This window comes from Clupea harengus, chromosome 20, assembly GCF_900700415.2.
Source record: "Clupea harengus chromosome 20, Ch_v2.0.2, whole genome shotgun sequence".
NCBI lineage: Eukaryota > Metazoa > Chordata > Actinopteri > Clupeiformes > Clupeidae > Clupea > Clupea harengus.
In genome coordinates this window covers 26,206,805-26,225,590 of record NC_045171.1, presented here as the reverse complement: position 1 = coordinate 26,225,590, position 18,786 = coordinate 26,206,805, and the positions used below count along the sequence as shown (strand labels likewise).

General features: G+C 42.3%; 1 protein-coding gene across 1 annotated transcript; it reads right to left on the bottom strand.

The window, feature by feature from the left end:
- Positions 1-694: 694 nt before the first annotated feature.
- Positions 695-16,852, bottom strand: LOC105913079 (glycerophosphoinositol inositolphosphodiesterase GDPD2). The gene is made up of 16 exons (XM_042710782.1): positions 16,466-16,852; positions 13,019-13,244; positions 11,333-11,436; positions 10,821-10,914; positions 10,621-10,680; positions 10,288-10,386; positions 8,451-8,544; positions 7,623-7,768; positions 5,161-5,243; positions 4,888-5,044; positions 4,550-4,765; positions 4,389-4,459; positions 3,378-3,525; positions 3,206-3,288; positions 1,712-1,734; positions 695-1,371 (listed from the first exon to the last, which is right to left on the bottom strand). Exons 2-16 carry the CDS (start codon positions 13,103-13,105, stop codon positions 1,298-1,300), a joined length of 1,539 nt encoding a protein of 512 aa, XP_042566716.1. The 5' UTR covers positions 13,106-13,244; positions 16,466-16,852; the 3' UTR covers positions 695-1,297.
- Between the last annotated feature and the right edge of the window lie 1,934 nt (positions 16,853-18,786).

Here is an 18,786-nt window from a genome sequence, read left to right as displayed (position 1 = left end):
TAAAACGGTTATGTAGGCTAAAGCCGAAACCAAAGACAACAGTTTCTAATTGGCTGCCCTCGGTAATGTTTTAAATGTTAGTGTTTTTGATTAACTTTTGTAATGAACTGCGTTTTATTACAAAAAGTAAATAACTGACAATGTTTTTCGATTCACGTCAGATTGCAATCTTCAACTTCAAACAATCTTCTATTTTTAGCCATCGTACTGTAGCCAAGGCGTAGTCACGGCCGCCATCTAGCGGACATGAGATTGTTCTGGTATTTTTTGAAGTGTTCTTCATTAAGGCTACTTGCATGTGAATGAATTGTTGATTGCACAGGTAGATCATTGTATGAATAACATCCCATAGTTTCCCGCATTTACCCCTTTGTATTAGATTTTACTTTTGTGGTATTATAGAAGAATTATTTAATTTGCCCATATGCCCTGGAAAGTCCTAAATCCACCACATAGACATTTAAAATGAATCTGTCTACTTTTCTGAAAATAATAACAAATGGCTCATGTCTCATGTATGTATAAAACTTTCATCTCAAATGACAGCTGTATCTCACATTCATATGTTTTACCATAGCCTCCCTATACAGTCAGTGAGTGTTGCTAAACTGTTCCAGTAACAGTTCTGAGTAAACCCGCATCACTTGTAGAGAGTGCAGCATTCAAACAGCAAAAATGTACAAAGAGAACAGCATACAGTGTTGTTAAAAACATTTATTTTTAAAATGTATAAAATAGAACAATATTCAGTACCCAAATCTGTTTATCAATTACACACCTAAAAGTTACAGGTTAAAAGTCAGGTCTGTCATATTTAACAGATTCAGATAAAACTTTAAAAGCTTAAAATGTATTCATATAATTATGATATCATTAAAAATATTGACAGCATCCTATTGTTTCATTACACTCTCGCTGAGAGATCTCTAAATTCACTATGGCATTCGACAACAGATCAAATCTTCACTATAAACCATTGTGCTTAAATACTAAATACATCCAATGCATATCAAAGGTATCACTCTGTACTTGATATGATAAAGAAATAAAGAGTTCATAAAATATTCTTTGTATAACACAGTAATTGGTCCTTTTCATTTGAAATGAAATTCTTTTCATGTGAGCCACATACATAAATGCGTGCGCGCACACACACACACACACACACACACACACACACACACACACACACACACTTACACTCTCACTCTCACAGACATGAGGGGGAACAGGGGAGGGGGAACAGCATCTCTCTCTGAAGGCTCGTGAAATATACAGGAACGCAGCCAGGCCTTAATTACTCAGATGGCAAGAAGGGGGATAGCTCTCTCTGGTTCCAGGCGGAAAATCTGTCGCCTCGCCCTCCTTTCCCTGCAGTGACAAAGCCACAGGTCAGTTAGACTTCCTTCTTTCCAACGCTTAGGTACTGATTATGTGACTTGACTACTGATATACTAGGAAACAGGCAATATACACTCTTTATTTGGTAAGATATATATTGAGGGCATGATCAACTTAAATGATAAGCAGAATCAGTTGAAATGAGACAAGTGACAAGTGAAATGAGGCTTTCATGAATCATTTGAAAATTTCACCTCAGTTACCCTAGATTATTATAGTATGGATTCTTAGATTTAAGTTGACAAAACAAAGACTGAAAATGAGTGTTTTTAGTTCCAGACTTAACTGACTATTTTAGCTGGGAACCTACCTTTAGAATGTCTGAGACAGCACCTTTAGTAGATAAAACAATATTATTTAACTAACTGCAATTTATTCTTACTAATGTCTATGTATGATTGAAATATTGAAATATGTAGTTAAAGCTTTATATCTTATATCTTATATCCCAAGCGCAGCATCCCAATACCCAAAACAATGTTCAGACCTGATACATTTGACTGCACTTCCACAGGGTTTTACACACCCCAAAATAGAGACAATATCTTTGACATGTGACATGATAAGGATTACCTTAATTCCGGCAGAGTAAGCTTTGTTCATTTATCCTATCTGTGCTTCTGCCTGGTTATTCTCTCTTTCAAAGGCTCTTAATTGCCTGCTATGTGAAAGCACTGAAGTTGTTCTAGTGGGTTCTGCATGTTACGCTTCTTGTGTCTTTTTTCAGGTGTTTTTAATGCTTTTTGAATTGAATTTGTCTGGGCTTGAAATGGACAGGTGGACTAAATGTCCAAAATTGAGAGCCAAGATAGGATGCAAAGGAATATCTGTAAAGTCTATCAATTAATTGTACCATCAGAATTACAAAAGCATTGTAAATGTACTCTAGACAGAACACATTAGACCTTTAGAGGCCTGGATGAATAGCACCTTTAGAGGCACACACACACACACACACACAGATGGATTTATTGTATCTTTGTTCAAAGATTAAGTTGGGTTTTCTTGCCATATGCAGTTAGCATGGTAGCATGTTGTCATATGTATAGCCCAATTTGGGAGCATATCTAGTGGTGCGTTCCGTTTGAACTTTCAATGCCCCCTAAAGTCGGATTTCCGAACTCGGAAAGCCATCTGGATTGAAGTGGGGTTTGGTGAGGTTCATCTGACTTTCCCAGTCCCAAATCGGACTTCAGGGTTCCAGTTGACATTTTCAACTGGGAACACGGAAATGCGAACTTCCCAGTTCAAATGGAAGGCACTATATGTTCCCAGGTGTCCTAAGTTCAATATTCTGTTAACACACATTAACCCTCCTATGGGGTTACAGCCAGAACAGAGCTGGGGAACATCTCTTTCAGGTTCCCATTTTATGCTATAGAGCTGGGACACATAGGAATGGCTTGCCTGCTGGGACACATAGGAATGGCTTGCCTGCTGGGACACATAGGAATGGCTTGCCTGCTGGACACATAGGAATGGCTTGCCTTGGACACATAGGAATGGCTTGCCTAATTCTTCTCTATGGATACGTTTTCGCTCTTGACATAAATGTGCTGCAAGATATTTATTCCAGATTTCAAGACTTGTGAGGAGACTAGGATGTGTCACTGGTGCTGCAGGTGTGTCATAACGACGAGGGCTCATCAATAAGACATGATTTGTTGTCTCCAACTGCACTGATGCATTGTCAAAAATATTTTTTTCATCGTGGTTCCATATTGTAAGAAACACAAGGTGGTATCTAATCATTTCATGTCTTTTTTCCTTTTTTTTCTCATTTTGAAAACAGTCAAAAACAAACCTTTGAAGGAGAAACAATCCAAACATCACAAGCACTGACACCAGGTCAGCAGAAATCCAGATCATCCTATACAGCATGGGATCCTATGGAAAACAACATATGAGCACTCAGAACTGCTTAGGACAGGTAGCAGGGTGCTCTTCTGAAAAGTGATGCTGTGTGTGTGACTAACCATCTGCCAGTGTGGCTGGGCCATGTCTTTGAGGAGGTGGCAGGCGTTGGTGGTCACGGAGCTGGCCCCGGAGCACCACACCAGGGAGAACAGCCACGGCTCATTCACCACCCACAGGTTCACCGACACATTTCTGCTCCGCAATTCTCTTAGAAACACACACACACACACACACACACACAACATGCACACACAAACAGACAAACACACAGAAATGCAGATTTACTTAACTATCGGCCTTATTCGCAAACCAAGCCGTTGCCATTTTGTTGACATAGAAACACTCCGCCCCCACGTAGCTAGTCAGCCCAGTGTTGACAGCAGATTTGAGTCACTAGTATGCGATGGCTTCAATAAGTAACGTTAGATATGCAGATAAATGTGAATTCTAGATCTGTATGGTATAATTATGATCGCCGCTGCGCCAGTGTTTGACAACGTTTTCATCCTTCTTCTACTAACATTATTTTCCCCACTCATTTTGGGTGGACGATATCATCTACTTAGACTTCACCAATTCACATGAAACTTGGTATGGTTGTAGACCCACATAGCTGATATGAATATTACCGTTTGTGTCCCTAGGTGTTCTTTCTATGTCAACAAAAATGGCCGCGGCAGGCTATTGTGACGCTGATAGAATAAGGCCCATACACACAATATACAGATCAATACGGTTAATCTGAGTAAACCTAGAGATTATGTAACTGCCTACATTGTGGATATCAATGCCAAACTGAGATATTAGCATCTGTCAGAGGAACTAAACTAATAAACACTGTAACTCCTCAGAAAGTCCATCCAACAATGTTATGATTTACTACCATTATCTGTCTGTATCTTCCTCATTCTTCTGTACTTAGACAATTTACAAACGCTTGAGCTGATGTAATTCAATGATGTTACAGGCAAGGAATCTCTTGAGGCTCACTTCATTTCTTTGGCAGATAGGTTGTTGTATTTCACATTCAGATGGCTTCCTCCGTCCTTGTTCAAGGCAGGCAGGACTGCCGTAGGACCTGGCGGAAGCCTGGAGCCATTGCCTTAACCTCTGCTCGGTGAACAGGTGGGAGCCACCACATCTAAGAGGACATGCCAAGTCAATACGAAATTAGAACACAGAATTAAATGGCTGGATGGCAAAACGGGACAAATTCTAGAGTTAAGCTCACCAGGTTTTGCGCAATGCCTGATGCCAGGATGGTGTGTACTGTGACGTTGGCATCAGTGTTGTTGGGTTTTTCATTTTTGAGGTCAAAGATGATTGAAACATTGTGCTCCTTGGCCAAGTCCAGGAGTTCACGAAGAGATGGCACACTCTGATTTCTGACATTTGACCACTCTGTGTCAGACAGAGAAGGAGGCCTCTGTAGGGGGTCATTCTGGAACTAAAAATGGCAACAGTCAAGCAGGATGGAACCTGTATTTCCAGTTCTCATTTGACAAGACAGTGCTCTATTGTTTGAAATCCATGACAAATACATTCACATGACAGGCTTTCCACACTCACATCCCAAAAACCTTTTCCCGCACTCAAACTCCGTATCTCCTCCCAGGTAAAGTCACTTGGCGTGTTGTTTGTGGCGTGCTGGGGAAATATGGCTTCTACATTGGTTGTCCTTCTAAGTGAGGTGTTGTCGTGCATCAGGAAGGGACGGCCATCCTTGCTAAGGAGGGCAAAGGAAAGACAGGGGTCATCAACATGAGCCTAAACTATAGGAACTGTGTCCAAATTCAGTCCCATCTAAGACCAGAATTCCTAGAATGCCAGAATGTTCTGTACCTGATCTGCACGTCGGTCTCAAACGCAGTCACGTTGCACTCCAGGCTCCGTCTGAACGACATCATGGTGTTCTCAGGGGCCAACTGAACACAGGAGGAAGCACACACTTCACACAAACTGCTAAATAAGGGGCATTAAAGGCATCTTTTATAATCATAAAAACTGTTAAATAAGGGGCATTAAAGGCATTATTATAATCATAAAAAAATGTTAAATAAGGGGCATTAAAGGCATTATTTATAACCCATATTTCTAGTATAAGATACTAATTACATAAAGGTATTAATGTACTGCATATTGTGTTGCATATTTGCACTTGTTTATGCACAGGATTCTGCATGCTAAGTTCCGTCCTGAAAGTACCTGAGAGGCTTTAATAGTGGGAAGATGACAGAGAGCTTGAGCACTAAATCATCCCATATGGGGTCTTCCCATGAAGTGTTCAGACTTAGCCTCTGGTCTCCAGACAGTACAGATCAGTCCAAACACAAAAAGGGGGCAACACATTTCAGTCCCCTCTTTCTGTACGGCTCCATTGATGCACATGTCGAAGGATACTCCCCCTGTCTTTGCTGCATGTCAGAGACACTGCGTGATAAAGGCAATAATATGTGGAGAGATAACATCTCTTTCAATTATGAACGCTTCACATGACCACGCCTCAGTCTTTATATCACTCATTAAGGACCATGAGGTCTTGACACATCGAGGTTGTCAATCACCAGTTGTTAATCTGGTGCAATGCATTCTTGGAATGTTTTGCCAAATTGCAATCATGAAACCGCAGGCAGTTGCTCTGAGGTTTAATCCACCAAACCTCTCCACCCACATGAAAGGTTTCCACATAGTACCCGCCGTGCTGTAGGCACAAAGGGCCCTAGTTTGGAATGCGAAAATGGCTGGCGGAAACAATAGCGTATGTGCACTGTTGCAAAAAGGAGATAGTTCAGAGAGAGAGGTCAGGTGTGGTCAACGGAACTAAGTGGGTAGATCCAGGACAACATTAATTAGTGAAAGGTTTGGTTGAAACTGACCAATCCATTTAAACTCAATCTGTCAGAGGACATTTTTAACTTGTCAGACCAGTTTTAAAATCCCCTAGCCACATCCCTATGAACTGACCAAATTGCTCATATAAAATGGCCAAACATGCGTAACATGTGATACATATTCAATTTAATAATCCAAATTTGTCTAATAGAACACATTTGAAACTTGGGAGCTATGTACTGAAAAGAAAAATGCATAGCTTACATCTTTGCTGAAATGTGAAATGTTTCAGCAAACTTACTGACACTAGCTGCTGTGCACCAGTGAAGCCTGGGAGCAGGAGAGATAAGATCTATTTCCTATGTAAATAGTTTTCGGATGGCAAACCCGTTTTCTCAGTAGGCTCCTTTGACTCCTTTCCCCAATACAATAGTGTATGGTGTAGGACAGCATATTACGTTCATGTCAGGTAACTATGGTCTTCCAAGTTAATTACATTGAAATTGTATCCTTTGCATAGTCTTTCTACTTGCAATTATTCTGGAAACAAACTATAGACTGTTTTGTGTAGTAGATGCATCCAGAACCCAAACAGAAGCGAGCCGGTTGAAAGGCTGTTTAGCTGAGCTTTGAGTCAAAAGGAGAGAGTGAACACATATAAAGGTGGTCATTTGCATAACACAAGGCTACTGGTGACGGTATGTGCAGATACACTGACGATGTGGGATCCCCCAGAGACAGAGAAAGAACTGCAAGAGCAGCACTGACCAGTAGCCTGCATGAATGTGGAGCGCAGAAGATATGGGAGGTTACGAGCCATGTTCATGTTGATGAATTTGAACCCCCAGACCAACCGGAATGCAATCTCTTTCTGCATTCTCTTTTGTAGAGAATGAGCTAGTGTGGGTCAGCTGCCTTGGTCTAATTAGACTACAAAATGTGAGAAATGACAAGAAAAGTCATTATTGTGTATTTACAACATGGATGCTATTTGGATGAGTTTATCAGGAGTCTATAAAGGGGTTTAATCTTTAAAATGAAAACATGTTATCCTTTATAAAAAAAAGCCTGCCGGGATGTGTGTTAACTTTGAGGATGTCTGAGATAGATTCATTGCATTAACCCATAACCCATCCTGCTTTCTCGCTAATCCAGAAATATGATGGCATAATGCACCACTCTTCCAATAAAGGGAACATATTATTTTGTGGCCTTTGATGGTCTGTGATTGGAGCATGCAAATGTTCCCTGTCAGATAATAATATATCTAGTTTAACAAGCTGCCCGGGCAGAATAGGCCGTTTTGACCACCAGAACTAAACTAGGGACCAAACTATTGAAACAAACTGAAGAGGAAGAATCAGATACCGGTCGGTCCAGCCTTGTTATCTTTGTAGAGAGGTTGTTGCTGTTCAAAACAGAAACCCGAGCCAGAAACAGAGAACCCCTGTTTTCTCTGCATGTCTGCTCACCATTGGTGCACCCCGATGTCCAATCAGGGCAGGCTTTGGGGGAAGTTCCTCCAGCAGGCAAGGACAGAAGTCATGGATGAGAAGAGGACAGAGAAACACCGCCAATGAGACAGCTGCCCAGGACAGCAGGATGAAAGCCCTCGACGCTGGAGGAAGACAGACAGACAGACAGACAGACAGACAGACAGACACACAGACAGACAGACAGACAGACAGACAGACAGACAGACAGACAGACAGACAGACAGCATTAGCTCCACTAGCCTCAGCCTCAACCTCAACCTCACACCATCTTCACTGTTCACTGCACTGCACAAACACTCTGAGTTCATATTCACAACACAAACACTCTGAGTTCATATTAACTGCACAAACACTCTGAGTTCATATTCACTGCACAAACACTCTGAGTTCATATTCACTGCACTACACAGAGCTGCAGCAAGGAGAGTGCTTGTGTCTTGGAGCAGATCGTTACAGTAGTGGCTTCTCTCTTTTGAGCTAGCCTTTCACAGGTTGGGTGTTCCCAGGCCAGTCTATCTGTAGTGTTACACAGCACATGTTAGCATCGCCGCCCTGTAAGTGGCCAAACTGGGTTTGACTCCCGACCGCTACAAGGTGTCCCTGTAAAAGTGGCCAAACTGGGTTTGACTCTCAAACCGCTGCAAGGTGTCCCTGTAAAAGTGGCCAAACTGGGATTGACTCTCAAACCGCTGCAAGGTGTCCCTGTACGTCGCATGGATAAAAGCTAAACACCTGACCTTTCATCTTTAGCGTTATCATAGTGGGTGTGGGCACATCATTAAGAGCTGAATCATGCCAACTGACCTTTCCTCTGAGCTCTGTGGTAACTCTTGATCAGCAGCCAGCTGTGCAGGGTCAAGGCTAGCACAGCACCCAGCTGAAGAAAGGGCGCTGTGGCCTGGTGGACACAGCACAAGAACATGAGACACACACACAATCACACAGAGAACCAATCCGCTGCACATTCTCTATGACACCTGACAGGCAGGCCTTTAACAAGACAGAGAATTCCCTTCAACAAACCAGTGTGCAAATCTGTATTCTTAACTAAATGTATTGCATATAATGTATGTGTTCTGAGGACGTAAACAGTAACGCTCTAAAATGGAGGTTCCTAAGTGGGGTATTCCAGAAGGCGGGTTAAGTCATTTACCTGGGTATGTTAGGCTCAGTTCATATTCATAGAAACATACTTAAGTTTAAGATGACCTAAACTGCTGATTTGTCAGTGCTAGAAATTGTTCAGAGATCTAATTAGCAAAAATCACTTTAATTAAATACTTTTTTATTGCATTTGTGTCTTTTTTATTTCTCCCCAAAAAAGACAAATACTGATATTCCATAGTTATTAAGCAATATTGGTGATAGGAATATTGATATGACATGATACTAAGTATAATCCACAGCAGGTTTCCACCTTAAGTTGATGCTCAGTCAACTGAGTCTCAAGCTTAATTGTCCCTTTGTCCTCCATTTTAGGCCGTAAATAATAAAAAATGTAAAAATCTCTTTGTTTCTGGAGGGAGGCCTATTCTCTAGGACAATATAACTTAAATTAGTTTCCTTAAGTTGAGGGACCTTTTATTTCCGTTTCTCTATTTCTATATTTGTTGCTTGGGGATTGGTGCCTCCTCCTCAGACTGGTGGGTGGTCCACACCTCTGTGCTGTATCCTCTCCTTCCTCCAGTCAGGTAGGCCCTTCTCTGAGCCACACGCTCCAGGATGTCTCCACGCTGGACCTTCCTCCAGTCAGGTAGGCCCTTCTCTGAGTCACACTGAGCCACGCTCCAGGATGTCTCCACGCTGGACCTTCCTCCAGTCAGGTAGGCCCTTCTCTGAGCCACACGCTCCAGGGTGTCTCCACGCTGGATTAAACTCCGGAAATCCTGACTATGTCTTCCAGTACGTTCTTCAAGTTTGCCGTGCTCATTAAACTCTATCAGTCGGCCCTTGGAGAGCCGGAGAGATGTACTTCTCCCCGGATCAACAACAAAGAGTCTGAGGCGACGCCTCTAAACATTGTTAACGGGCCAGGTAAGCGATGTACAGTTATTCTATGTGCAGACTTGGGTTAGCCGGAGTCAGAGTAGAGTCCAGAGAAGAGAAAGCTAACGGTGTGTGAGCTGGCTTTATTGTACGTCCTGCCTGACACAAGGGCCGGGTGGGGTCCTGTGTTTGGAGACCAGGGCAGTTCGTAGGCTCCGTATGGGTATGCCGTGTCCAATGGACCATGCACTATATTCGACCATGCAGTAATTGATGGAGTTGATCAATTTGAATCTCTAATAATGATATCAGCCCGGATCTCGCATATAACACCAAGACGCGCAATGTCTATTGTTGTTGTGTGATTTAAGCCTGAAAACGCCTGGCTTTATCCCGCTTCATGTACTTTTCAGTTGCCGCTTATGGATTTGTATCCAATCAATTGTGATAACTTACTTATTGAAGCTGCGCAAAGCTATCATATGGGGGATTGAAAGATCTCAGTGTTTTATTTCCTGACATTGCTTAACTCACACAGTTTAACCCACACAGTTAACCCACACAGAGTTGATTGCGCAAATTCTGGAAAGTTCTGTAACCGCTGCCAGGCTAGATTAACTTTCTGGAACACCCCACAGGTGTATGTGCAGCATACCTGAAGAAACAACGGCACCGTAGGCCACTCCTTCTTCCACTGAAGGCTTATCCCCATCACCCCGGCAAAGATTATTACAAGACCTACAGACAGCAACACCTGTGTGGAACCAGACGGACACACTCATGAAGGAGCTCCAAATACACACCATGTACAGTAGACATTTAACAACAAAATTGTAATTTAACTCTAAAATAGAGCTGGGCCTTTTGCCCCCGTTTCATCAAACTAGCATCACAATCCATACAGAATCCAGCGGGCTGAAATGCAGTTTATTAACAACAATGAACAATAACAGCACAAAGAGAACCAAAGGCCAAGGGTTCCTCATACCTTATGCACACAGTGCAGGTCCAAGGGTTCCTTTAAGGCATACTGGACAAGTGCAAATAACTGCAAGGAAAAAACTGGTAATTTGTAATAACTTGACCATTTCATGTAATAACAACAATACCACCACCACTACTATTACTAACTACTACTAATAATAAGAATAAGAATAATAAGAATAATAACAATAATGTCTTTCTCACCAGCAGAAGGAAAGCATAAATGGCAAGCACAGAAGAGATGATTACTATCACCATAAACCAGTTTATCCACTTGTTTGTTTTTTCAAAGGCCTTCCTGAAAGGAACAATGTCAATCTGTCATTTATGACTGTACCCAAGAGTACTTGTATCAGCTTGTCTTAGTTCAAGGTGTCTCTTCCAATGAACTCAAACCATAATTGTTAATATTTTAGAGGCACATGTATTAAAGTAAAACTATCCCTCAGGAAATGTGTCGTGTGTTGTCAGTTGTGAGAAAAACTGAAATGTTCTGTAAGCTTGAGGCGTTCAAGATGACAAACCAGACTGAGCTTTCATTTCATAAGCTTTCTTCAAGCTACCACCTGCTTTCCATTTCTACAGAAGAGCAGGGGCACCTGCAGACTGCAACATCCACGGCCTTAATTCAATACAGTCATCTCAATGATGAACTCAGTACATAGGCAGATGGGTGGCACGTATGTGAGTGTGCTGTTGAGGATTTCACATCTTACGTGTTCATGTCATCACGGGAGTTGTACAGAGCCATCCAAATGAGCAGCCATGCCAAGCTGAGCAGGGTCGCCACGGCAACGAATGAGAACCAACAGCAAGCACACTGCCAGAGAAGAAGAGAGGGGCTCACTGAGGAATGTTAGAACAATATCATCTGATACTCACATTTACCCTTCCACTCAAGATCCGCCGTCAACTCAAAGAACTACACTGGTCAGAGCCAGCCAAGGACTCAACCCTCCAGACAGCATAGTACCATGAGCTGTTGGACAGGACCAGTCCATGACAGGGGGCAGTCTGGGAGAGCTGTCACTCATGGCAAACCCCATGGCATGGCCAGACAGATAAGCTAAGGTCACGGAAACTCAACACAGAGTAACTGCAGTGAATGTACAGCAAGATAAAGCACATTTACCTGAGAAAGAGGAGACAGAAAAGAGGAGGAAAATAGAGGGAGAGAGAAAGAGAGAGAGAGAGAGAGGGAGAGAGAGAGAGAGGGAGAGAGAGAGAGAGAGAGGGTGAGGCTGCCAGTGTTTGGACTGGCACTCTTGATCCTCAGGTCGCTCCCATGATATCTATCCCAAATCCATGAAGACATGCCCACACAGCACAGCACAGCACAGCACAGCACAGCACAGCACACTACAGCACAGCACAGCACAGCACAGCACAGCACAGCACAGCACAGCACAGCACAGCACAGCACAGCACACTACAGCACACTACAGCACAGCACAGCACAGCACAGCACAGCACAGCACAGCACAGCACAGCACAGCACAGCACAGCACACTACAGCACACTACAGCACAGCACAGCACAGCACAGCACAGCACAGCCCACTACAGCACAGCACAGCACAGCACAGCACAGCACAGCACAGCACAGCACAGCACAGCACAGCACAGCACAGCACAGCACACCCTTCCCTGTGGGAACCTGCGTCTCTCTTCATGGGCGCACGGTATCCTTCAAAGCTAAACGTTCCCAATTAGTTCTGCCACACAGACACTTAAGGGCCGCTCTGCTCCAGTAAGCAAGTGTGCAATTAACATTCTTTTTCAATAGGTCTAAATGACTGTTGTTCTCCAAACACTAGGTCCATTCTGTGATGAAGGGAGCACAATCATTCCGAGAGAGTTTTCATAGTCATAATTATGATGAAAATACCTGCGAAAGGGATAAGATTGGAATCTTTTGCAATCAGACATTCATTGTGCCTCGCTTCGTCTTTCGAGAGTTTCATTTGTTCAAATTCAGAGCTGATTAAAACTCACCTCTTAAGCTGACAGTGCAAGTGCTGTTTATTGTTACATCAGTTACAAACATGATGTTTTATCATCACAATCTAGCGATAATAGTTTCTCTACGAGTGACATGCTGCACGCTGGCTTTGGAGAATCTCAGATGAGCAGGATAACCTGTGATCAACATGAGGTTCATCTGCTGTAGAACACAAGGCAGGTTTATCTAGACTTTTCTCCATAGTGACTTTATCAGGCATGTAAAGGGTCACTATATATAAGAGAAGAGTGAGTGATATGTCCATATGTTATCTTAGCATAGAAGAGTGAGTGGTCTGTCCATATGTTATCTTAGCATCAGGGATGAAGGGATGCTAAGATAACATATGGACAGATCACTCACTCTTCTATGCTAAGATAACACATAGACATATCACTCACTCTTCTCTTTCTTTCACTGGAGTGCTTCCAGTAGCAGCTGTAGAGGCCTCTGGAGCAGACCCCCAGTGCACCACACCCTCCTGACATCCCTCAATGTGCGAGGCCAACTCCAGATCTCCACTCAGCAGGGCCAGCAGTCTGAAGGTGTAGGCGGATATGCAGCTCTTCTACGGAACGCTGTGAACCGGGAGAGACTCCTAGGGTGGGCTGAGTCACCGTTCTAAACCTGTAAAGTGTGGGAGGAAGAATGATGATGGAAAAAGAGACACAAGAGAGAAAGGGAAAGGGTTAGACCAGAAGAGGAGGATGGGGAACTGTTTCAGAAGTGTCTGCAGGCCTGGTTAGTTCTGTAAATGTACAAGTGCCATCTCCTGGTGTCTGCAGGAACTATAGGTCCGACAGGGAATCTGTGGGAAGAGGCCACCTCCTCTGTGGGTGACGGGTACATAATGGTGTGTAATGGTGGGGGAGTGTAGGTACCCCTGAAATCAGCAGCTTCTGTCAGCTTCCTTGGATACCACCACAGGGTCTCAGGCACTAAGCAACAGCAGAAGGAAGAAGAAGGAATTTCACTTGTCCTTTGTCTATCCAGAGAGATGCCACTCAGATGAGCAGAACACTTCTGCTCATTTGCTAAGCAGACTTTAATTCCAACAATGACCTACACTTTTGGAAGGACTGCTGTTCAGCTCTGGACAATGGGCTGTTTGGCCACGAAGAGACTCATAAAGAGACTCCTAAATTGGAAGGAACGCAAACCAGCTTGCTTCACTAAGGAATCATGGCTGAGGGACTATAAGGAATTGCTGAGCATGGAGCGCGCAGCTTCTCTGCTGGGGTATTCATAGGCTCTCCTGTTTCATGTTTCATAGTCACTAACTTATTTCTGCTTAATGTCATGTCTACGCAATAGTCTGCTGTCTTAAGGTGTCATCCTTGCACCCTTCCCCCACCCCTTGTTGTGTCCTGTCAACTGTTTGTTGTTGTTGTTCTCGTACATGTTTGTAGATATTTGTCTCATTGTGTTTTTATGTTTAAAATTTTTTTTTTTTTTAAACAATGACCTACAGTACAGGTGTCAAAGGAGAAGCTCCAAGGTCCACTGTCCTCGCTTTAAACCCACGGAGCTACAGGACGTCTGATTCCAGTGCGCCACATGTCAGCCAAGTGGCCAAGCAAGGTGCATTGATTTATAAAGCGACAGTGGTACAGTGGTAGAGAAGTCGTCTAGTAATCAGAAGGTTGCTAGTTCGATTCCCTGTCGAAGCGTCCTTGAGCAAGACACTGAACCCCTAATTGCTCCTGATGTGCAGTGTGCCATCAATGTAAAATGTGTATACATTGTAAGTCACTTTGAATAAAAGCGTCTGCTAAATGACTAAATGAAATGTAAAGAATCTAACGCCGGAGGAAGAATTTCAGTGAAGTACGTAACAGATTTATATTCTGTTCAAGCCATGTATTTCATTTCATTGGTGAAATTGGACACGTTTTTACATGCTTGATCGAAATCATTTACAAACTTAATCCAGAAATCAGACAAGGGTATTATCAAAACAATGGGATTTTTATGGCCAAAGTGAATGTCCGTACTTGTTCACTCTGTTTACAGAATATGCATGGAATGAAATGTAATCCTAAATGTCTAGAGACGAGTATTGTATATCTCTGTTCCAGTGGGGAAAGCTGTTTGACACCATATCTGCAACACCTGTCCAGACAAGCATGCCTAAGCAGGTTACTGCATCAAACCACAGAATAGAAGCAGAGGCCAACATGGAACAGGGAGGTCATGGGTTTACTGATGGGAAACTAAAGAGAAGAAGGAAGCAAAACTCAGAGTATGACTTGGCCCTGAGAGTGTGGGTGTGATTCATAATGGCTTACTGATTTCTCAATTGTCATGTTGTTAATGTTGATTTTTGTCCTTGCCTAAAATATACACTGAGAAACCCAATTCCCTGCAGTAAAGTGCAGTCATTCATCACCGTTTTTCTTAATCGCTTTGGTACATTTCGCATATCAGAATTGAAATTCTCAAAACTACTTCTACTTTAAAAGCAGCAAAGTTTTCTGTTGCCCTTTAAGTACACAGCGGATGGTGTTTTTGGCAGCAGCCATCAGACACACCTGGTTCCACCTGACAGAATAATACATGTTAATTAATGCTATGGCCGGAGAACTGATATGATCTTTGCCCTGACACAGCTGAGATATAGTTAAAGGCACAGTGTGTAGGATCTAGGGATTCATTAGCAGAAATAGAATACAGTATTCATGACCTCACAGTTAGATGCCACTAAATCCTACACACAAAAATCAGTATGATTAAAGCTGATTTCACAAAGGTTCCCTGCAAAGATATGTCTAAAAATAAGACATGTTTTATACGAAACAACAATCATAGCTTTTATGAATATTCTAAGGGCAGAGATGAATCATATTATATTGACCGTACTGTGATTTGTCTAATGTATATTTTCTGCTATTTTGCTTAAGTTCATGGTTTTGGTGGCAGAAAGATGAATGCTAAGCAAGCTTACACTGGCCTCTCCCTCAACTTAATGAATTGGGACAAATACAATTTGAACAATAAAAATTAATATTTAACACCAAACTAAACACTCACCAGAAGAACATTTCCAGAGCATAGTTCTCAGTAAACGATTTAGTCTTTTCTTTTTGTGCGGGCTAGTCTTGAAACAGAAAAATACTGTCGATTGATCACCAACTAGGGAAACCACGTTCAAATACGGGCTTACTTGTGATTCCGCTGTGTAGACCATTAAAAAGCACCTGTCCGTGTTTGCGTAAAGCTTGGATCGATTGGCACCTGTAGCAAGCGAAAAGTGTGAAAATTCTCTCTGCAGACCTCTAGGATACGTAGATAGGTCCCTATAGCAACCATCTGTCAGTCTGTTGAGGTAACACGATGTCATATACATTTTATGTCAGGTGAATATTATAAAACCACGTGCGCCCCATTAGCCTACAAGACATAATCTTGTATCGCCTAGTTGACAAGACCGCACTTGCAAAGTGTCGTAATATATAATGGCTGGAAGTAGTACATTTTCAGCGAGTGGAGAACATATTCGCGTTGACTATATTTTATATAAGGTGACTATATGTTCTAAAAACAACGTATCTGTTGAGGGAACTTAAACCCTTGCCCTCTTAGTGAAACGCAAGTGAAACATTCTTAATGGGGGTAATAAAGTATTTCTGGAGATTACTATAATACATTTGTGAAACATTAACCGAAATCCTCCATTACCAAAAAACATGTGATGTATTGGATTAGGGGAGATCAATCACTGTAGATCAGAAACATTACACATTTTATCTAGAAACATTTGCAATGGTTATCGGAGAGTTATATGCCTGGTAGGCATTGATGCGTGGCAAGCTACATCTGTTGAATGTATAGGAATCCTATCACCTTACCTTGGAGGTTGATGGAGAGAAAATTCCAACCGTGAAGTATGCAGGTCAAATTGTCTTTGGTCCCTTTGGTGAACTTTGTGTTTATTTTGCCTCTCTTCCTCTTGGTCATGTGTAGTTCATGCGTGCGTCTCAACAACCGCGTGAGCAGACTGTTAATGCTTTCGAATGAATGAAATCTCCTGGGATGGTGTCGATGTTGGTATGGGGGTGGGGTGGAGTTGAAAGTGGGGAGTTTCAAAGATCTCCGAAAGTTTCGCCGAAAGATCTTAAGAGGTTAAGTATACTATGTAGACGTTGTCTTGTAATTGATAGAGATGCATCATCAAATAAATCATATCAACTCTTACCCTTAATAGCCTGTGGCATGCCAGTATAATGCATTTGATCGGTGTGTATGGCCGATTTACAGTTTCTAATCTGTCTATCTTCTCTTTGTAAATACTGATGGCTGTGATTACACTGTTCCTCCTCACCCTAACCTATAATTACACATACACATAAGGTAACCTAGCTCTGTCCACTCGCTTCGTCCCTTCTCGTCCCCTCCTGCTCTAGACTCCACTATGGGATGCTGCCGCAGTCTCGCCCCTCGATCTACCTGCACAAACCTGCTAACATGCCCACTCCTAAGAATCTATGCTGCACACGGACACCATATATATACCAATATAACCTAATTCCATATCTGACATAGTTTTCTGCTTCTTTGCTCTGCTTATCTTTATAATACTAACCTTATGAGGACACTGCATACACACTAAGCTGTTAACCAATACTGAATTGAATGCTGGCTCTCTCCATTTTGTTTTGTTTATGGTTTGTTTATTTATTGTTCTTCTGTACTATGTAGCCTCAATCGGGGCATTGCTGCAAAAGAGCCCTGTGCTCAGTCAATTCTCCCTGAATAAACAATGATGATGATGATGATTTTCTCCATTTTCCACTGCTAATTATGTATATTTCATGTATGTACCTTTTCTTTTAAGTTTCGTGGTATCACTAATGCATTATGCACATGTCGTATGTGTGCTAATAAGACTTATCCTCTGATACGTGTATGGATCAATCTGTTTGCTCCTGATTCTCTCTTCTCCTCCTCTCCTCCCTTCTCTTCTAGATAGATAGATAGATAGATAGATAGACACCATCCACTCAGAAACCACCAGCAGACCCACATACTGTGATGAGAGCTCACATTCCAGTCTGATCACACAGGGATTCAAAATGTTTAATGAGCTGAGAGAACTAGGAGAGGATTTTGCCATGGCATGTGGAAGCGGTCGCAGAAACTAAATCCTACTCGGCTAAATTGAGCTTATCTTGATCCAAAGCTGAACGGAATGCATTTTTACTCTTTTCACACTGGTATTGCTACTACAGCAGAAGCAATGTTACTCACTCACTCACTATTCACTCCCTTCTTTCTCTCATTTATTTCACCCAACATGCTTCTGTTACCTGAGCCCTGATGTTTTGATATACATGGGCACTCCAGATGCAAGAGAAAACAAGTCCCAAGACTCCCACTGTTAAAAAAACACCTCTCTACTGACCTCCTCTGGTGACGTGCTTGCTCACAATAGCAGAGACTTTTGTTGTGTTAGAACCAAATTGCTTTAAGATTGCAGCGTTATTGTTTTAAAGGTTCTGCCCTTCTTCTATCTCACCATGGGCACTTGGAGGTTATGTCTCTAAGGTTAGGGTGAGGTTTCTGTAGTGCTGTGATAGCAGGTGTATTTAGGTCATACAGCTGCATGAGCCACATACTGTGATGAGAAAATGTATGAAATGCTAGGAAGGATCATTTCTCTAATTTGATATCTACAAATTCTAACAATTCCAGGGTCCTCTTTTCAACAATATACAGCCTTATAAATCCTGCACCTAAAGTAGATGATAGTCTCTTTTCCACCTCCAAATGTGAGGAATTTGCAGCATTCTTCAGAGATAAGATAACGAACATTAGGAAGAATATTGCTCAAGAAATTCCAAATGTCTTGTTTTCTGATCCCCTTCCACCATGCTGTAACAGTATGAGCTTTTTTGCACTGGCTGATATAGAAATGCTGAGCAAAGTAGTGTCACAACTGAAGCCGCATGAGGACTGTGCCTGAGACATCTTCTCAGATCATCTATTTTCTCAGTAACCGTCAGATTAAAAAGTATAGTTTACCTTACGTATTCCAAATGATTGCTCACAGAGGCACTAATATGATATGAATCGGTGTGGTTTCCAGTCACTCTGATGTGATGCCTTGGTAATCCTTTACAACCATGGTTAGTCAACCTATGAGAAGACTAACCTTATCATTTCAGCCTCT

Excerpts from the sequence above, each read along its gene's own strand:
- LOC105913079 (XM_042710782.1), bottom strand. The coding sequence starts at position 13,105 with ATGTCAGGAGGGTGTGGTGCACTGGGGGTCTGCTCCAGAGGCCTCTAC. Across the intron at positions 10,681-10,820 it reads TTTATGCTTTCCTTCTGCTG|TTATTTGCACTTGTCCAGTA; the intron begins GTGAGAAAGACA and ends TTTTCCTTGCAG. Across the intron at positions 4,460-4,549 it reads CAGGCATTGCGCAAAACCTG|ATGTGGTGGCTCCCACCTGT; the intron begins GTGAGCTTAACT and ends ATGTCCTCTTAG.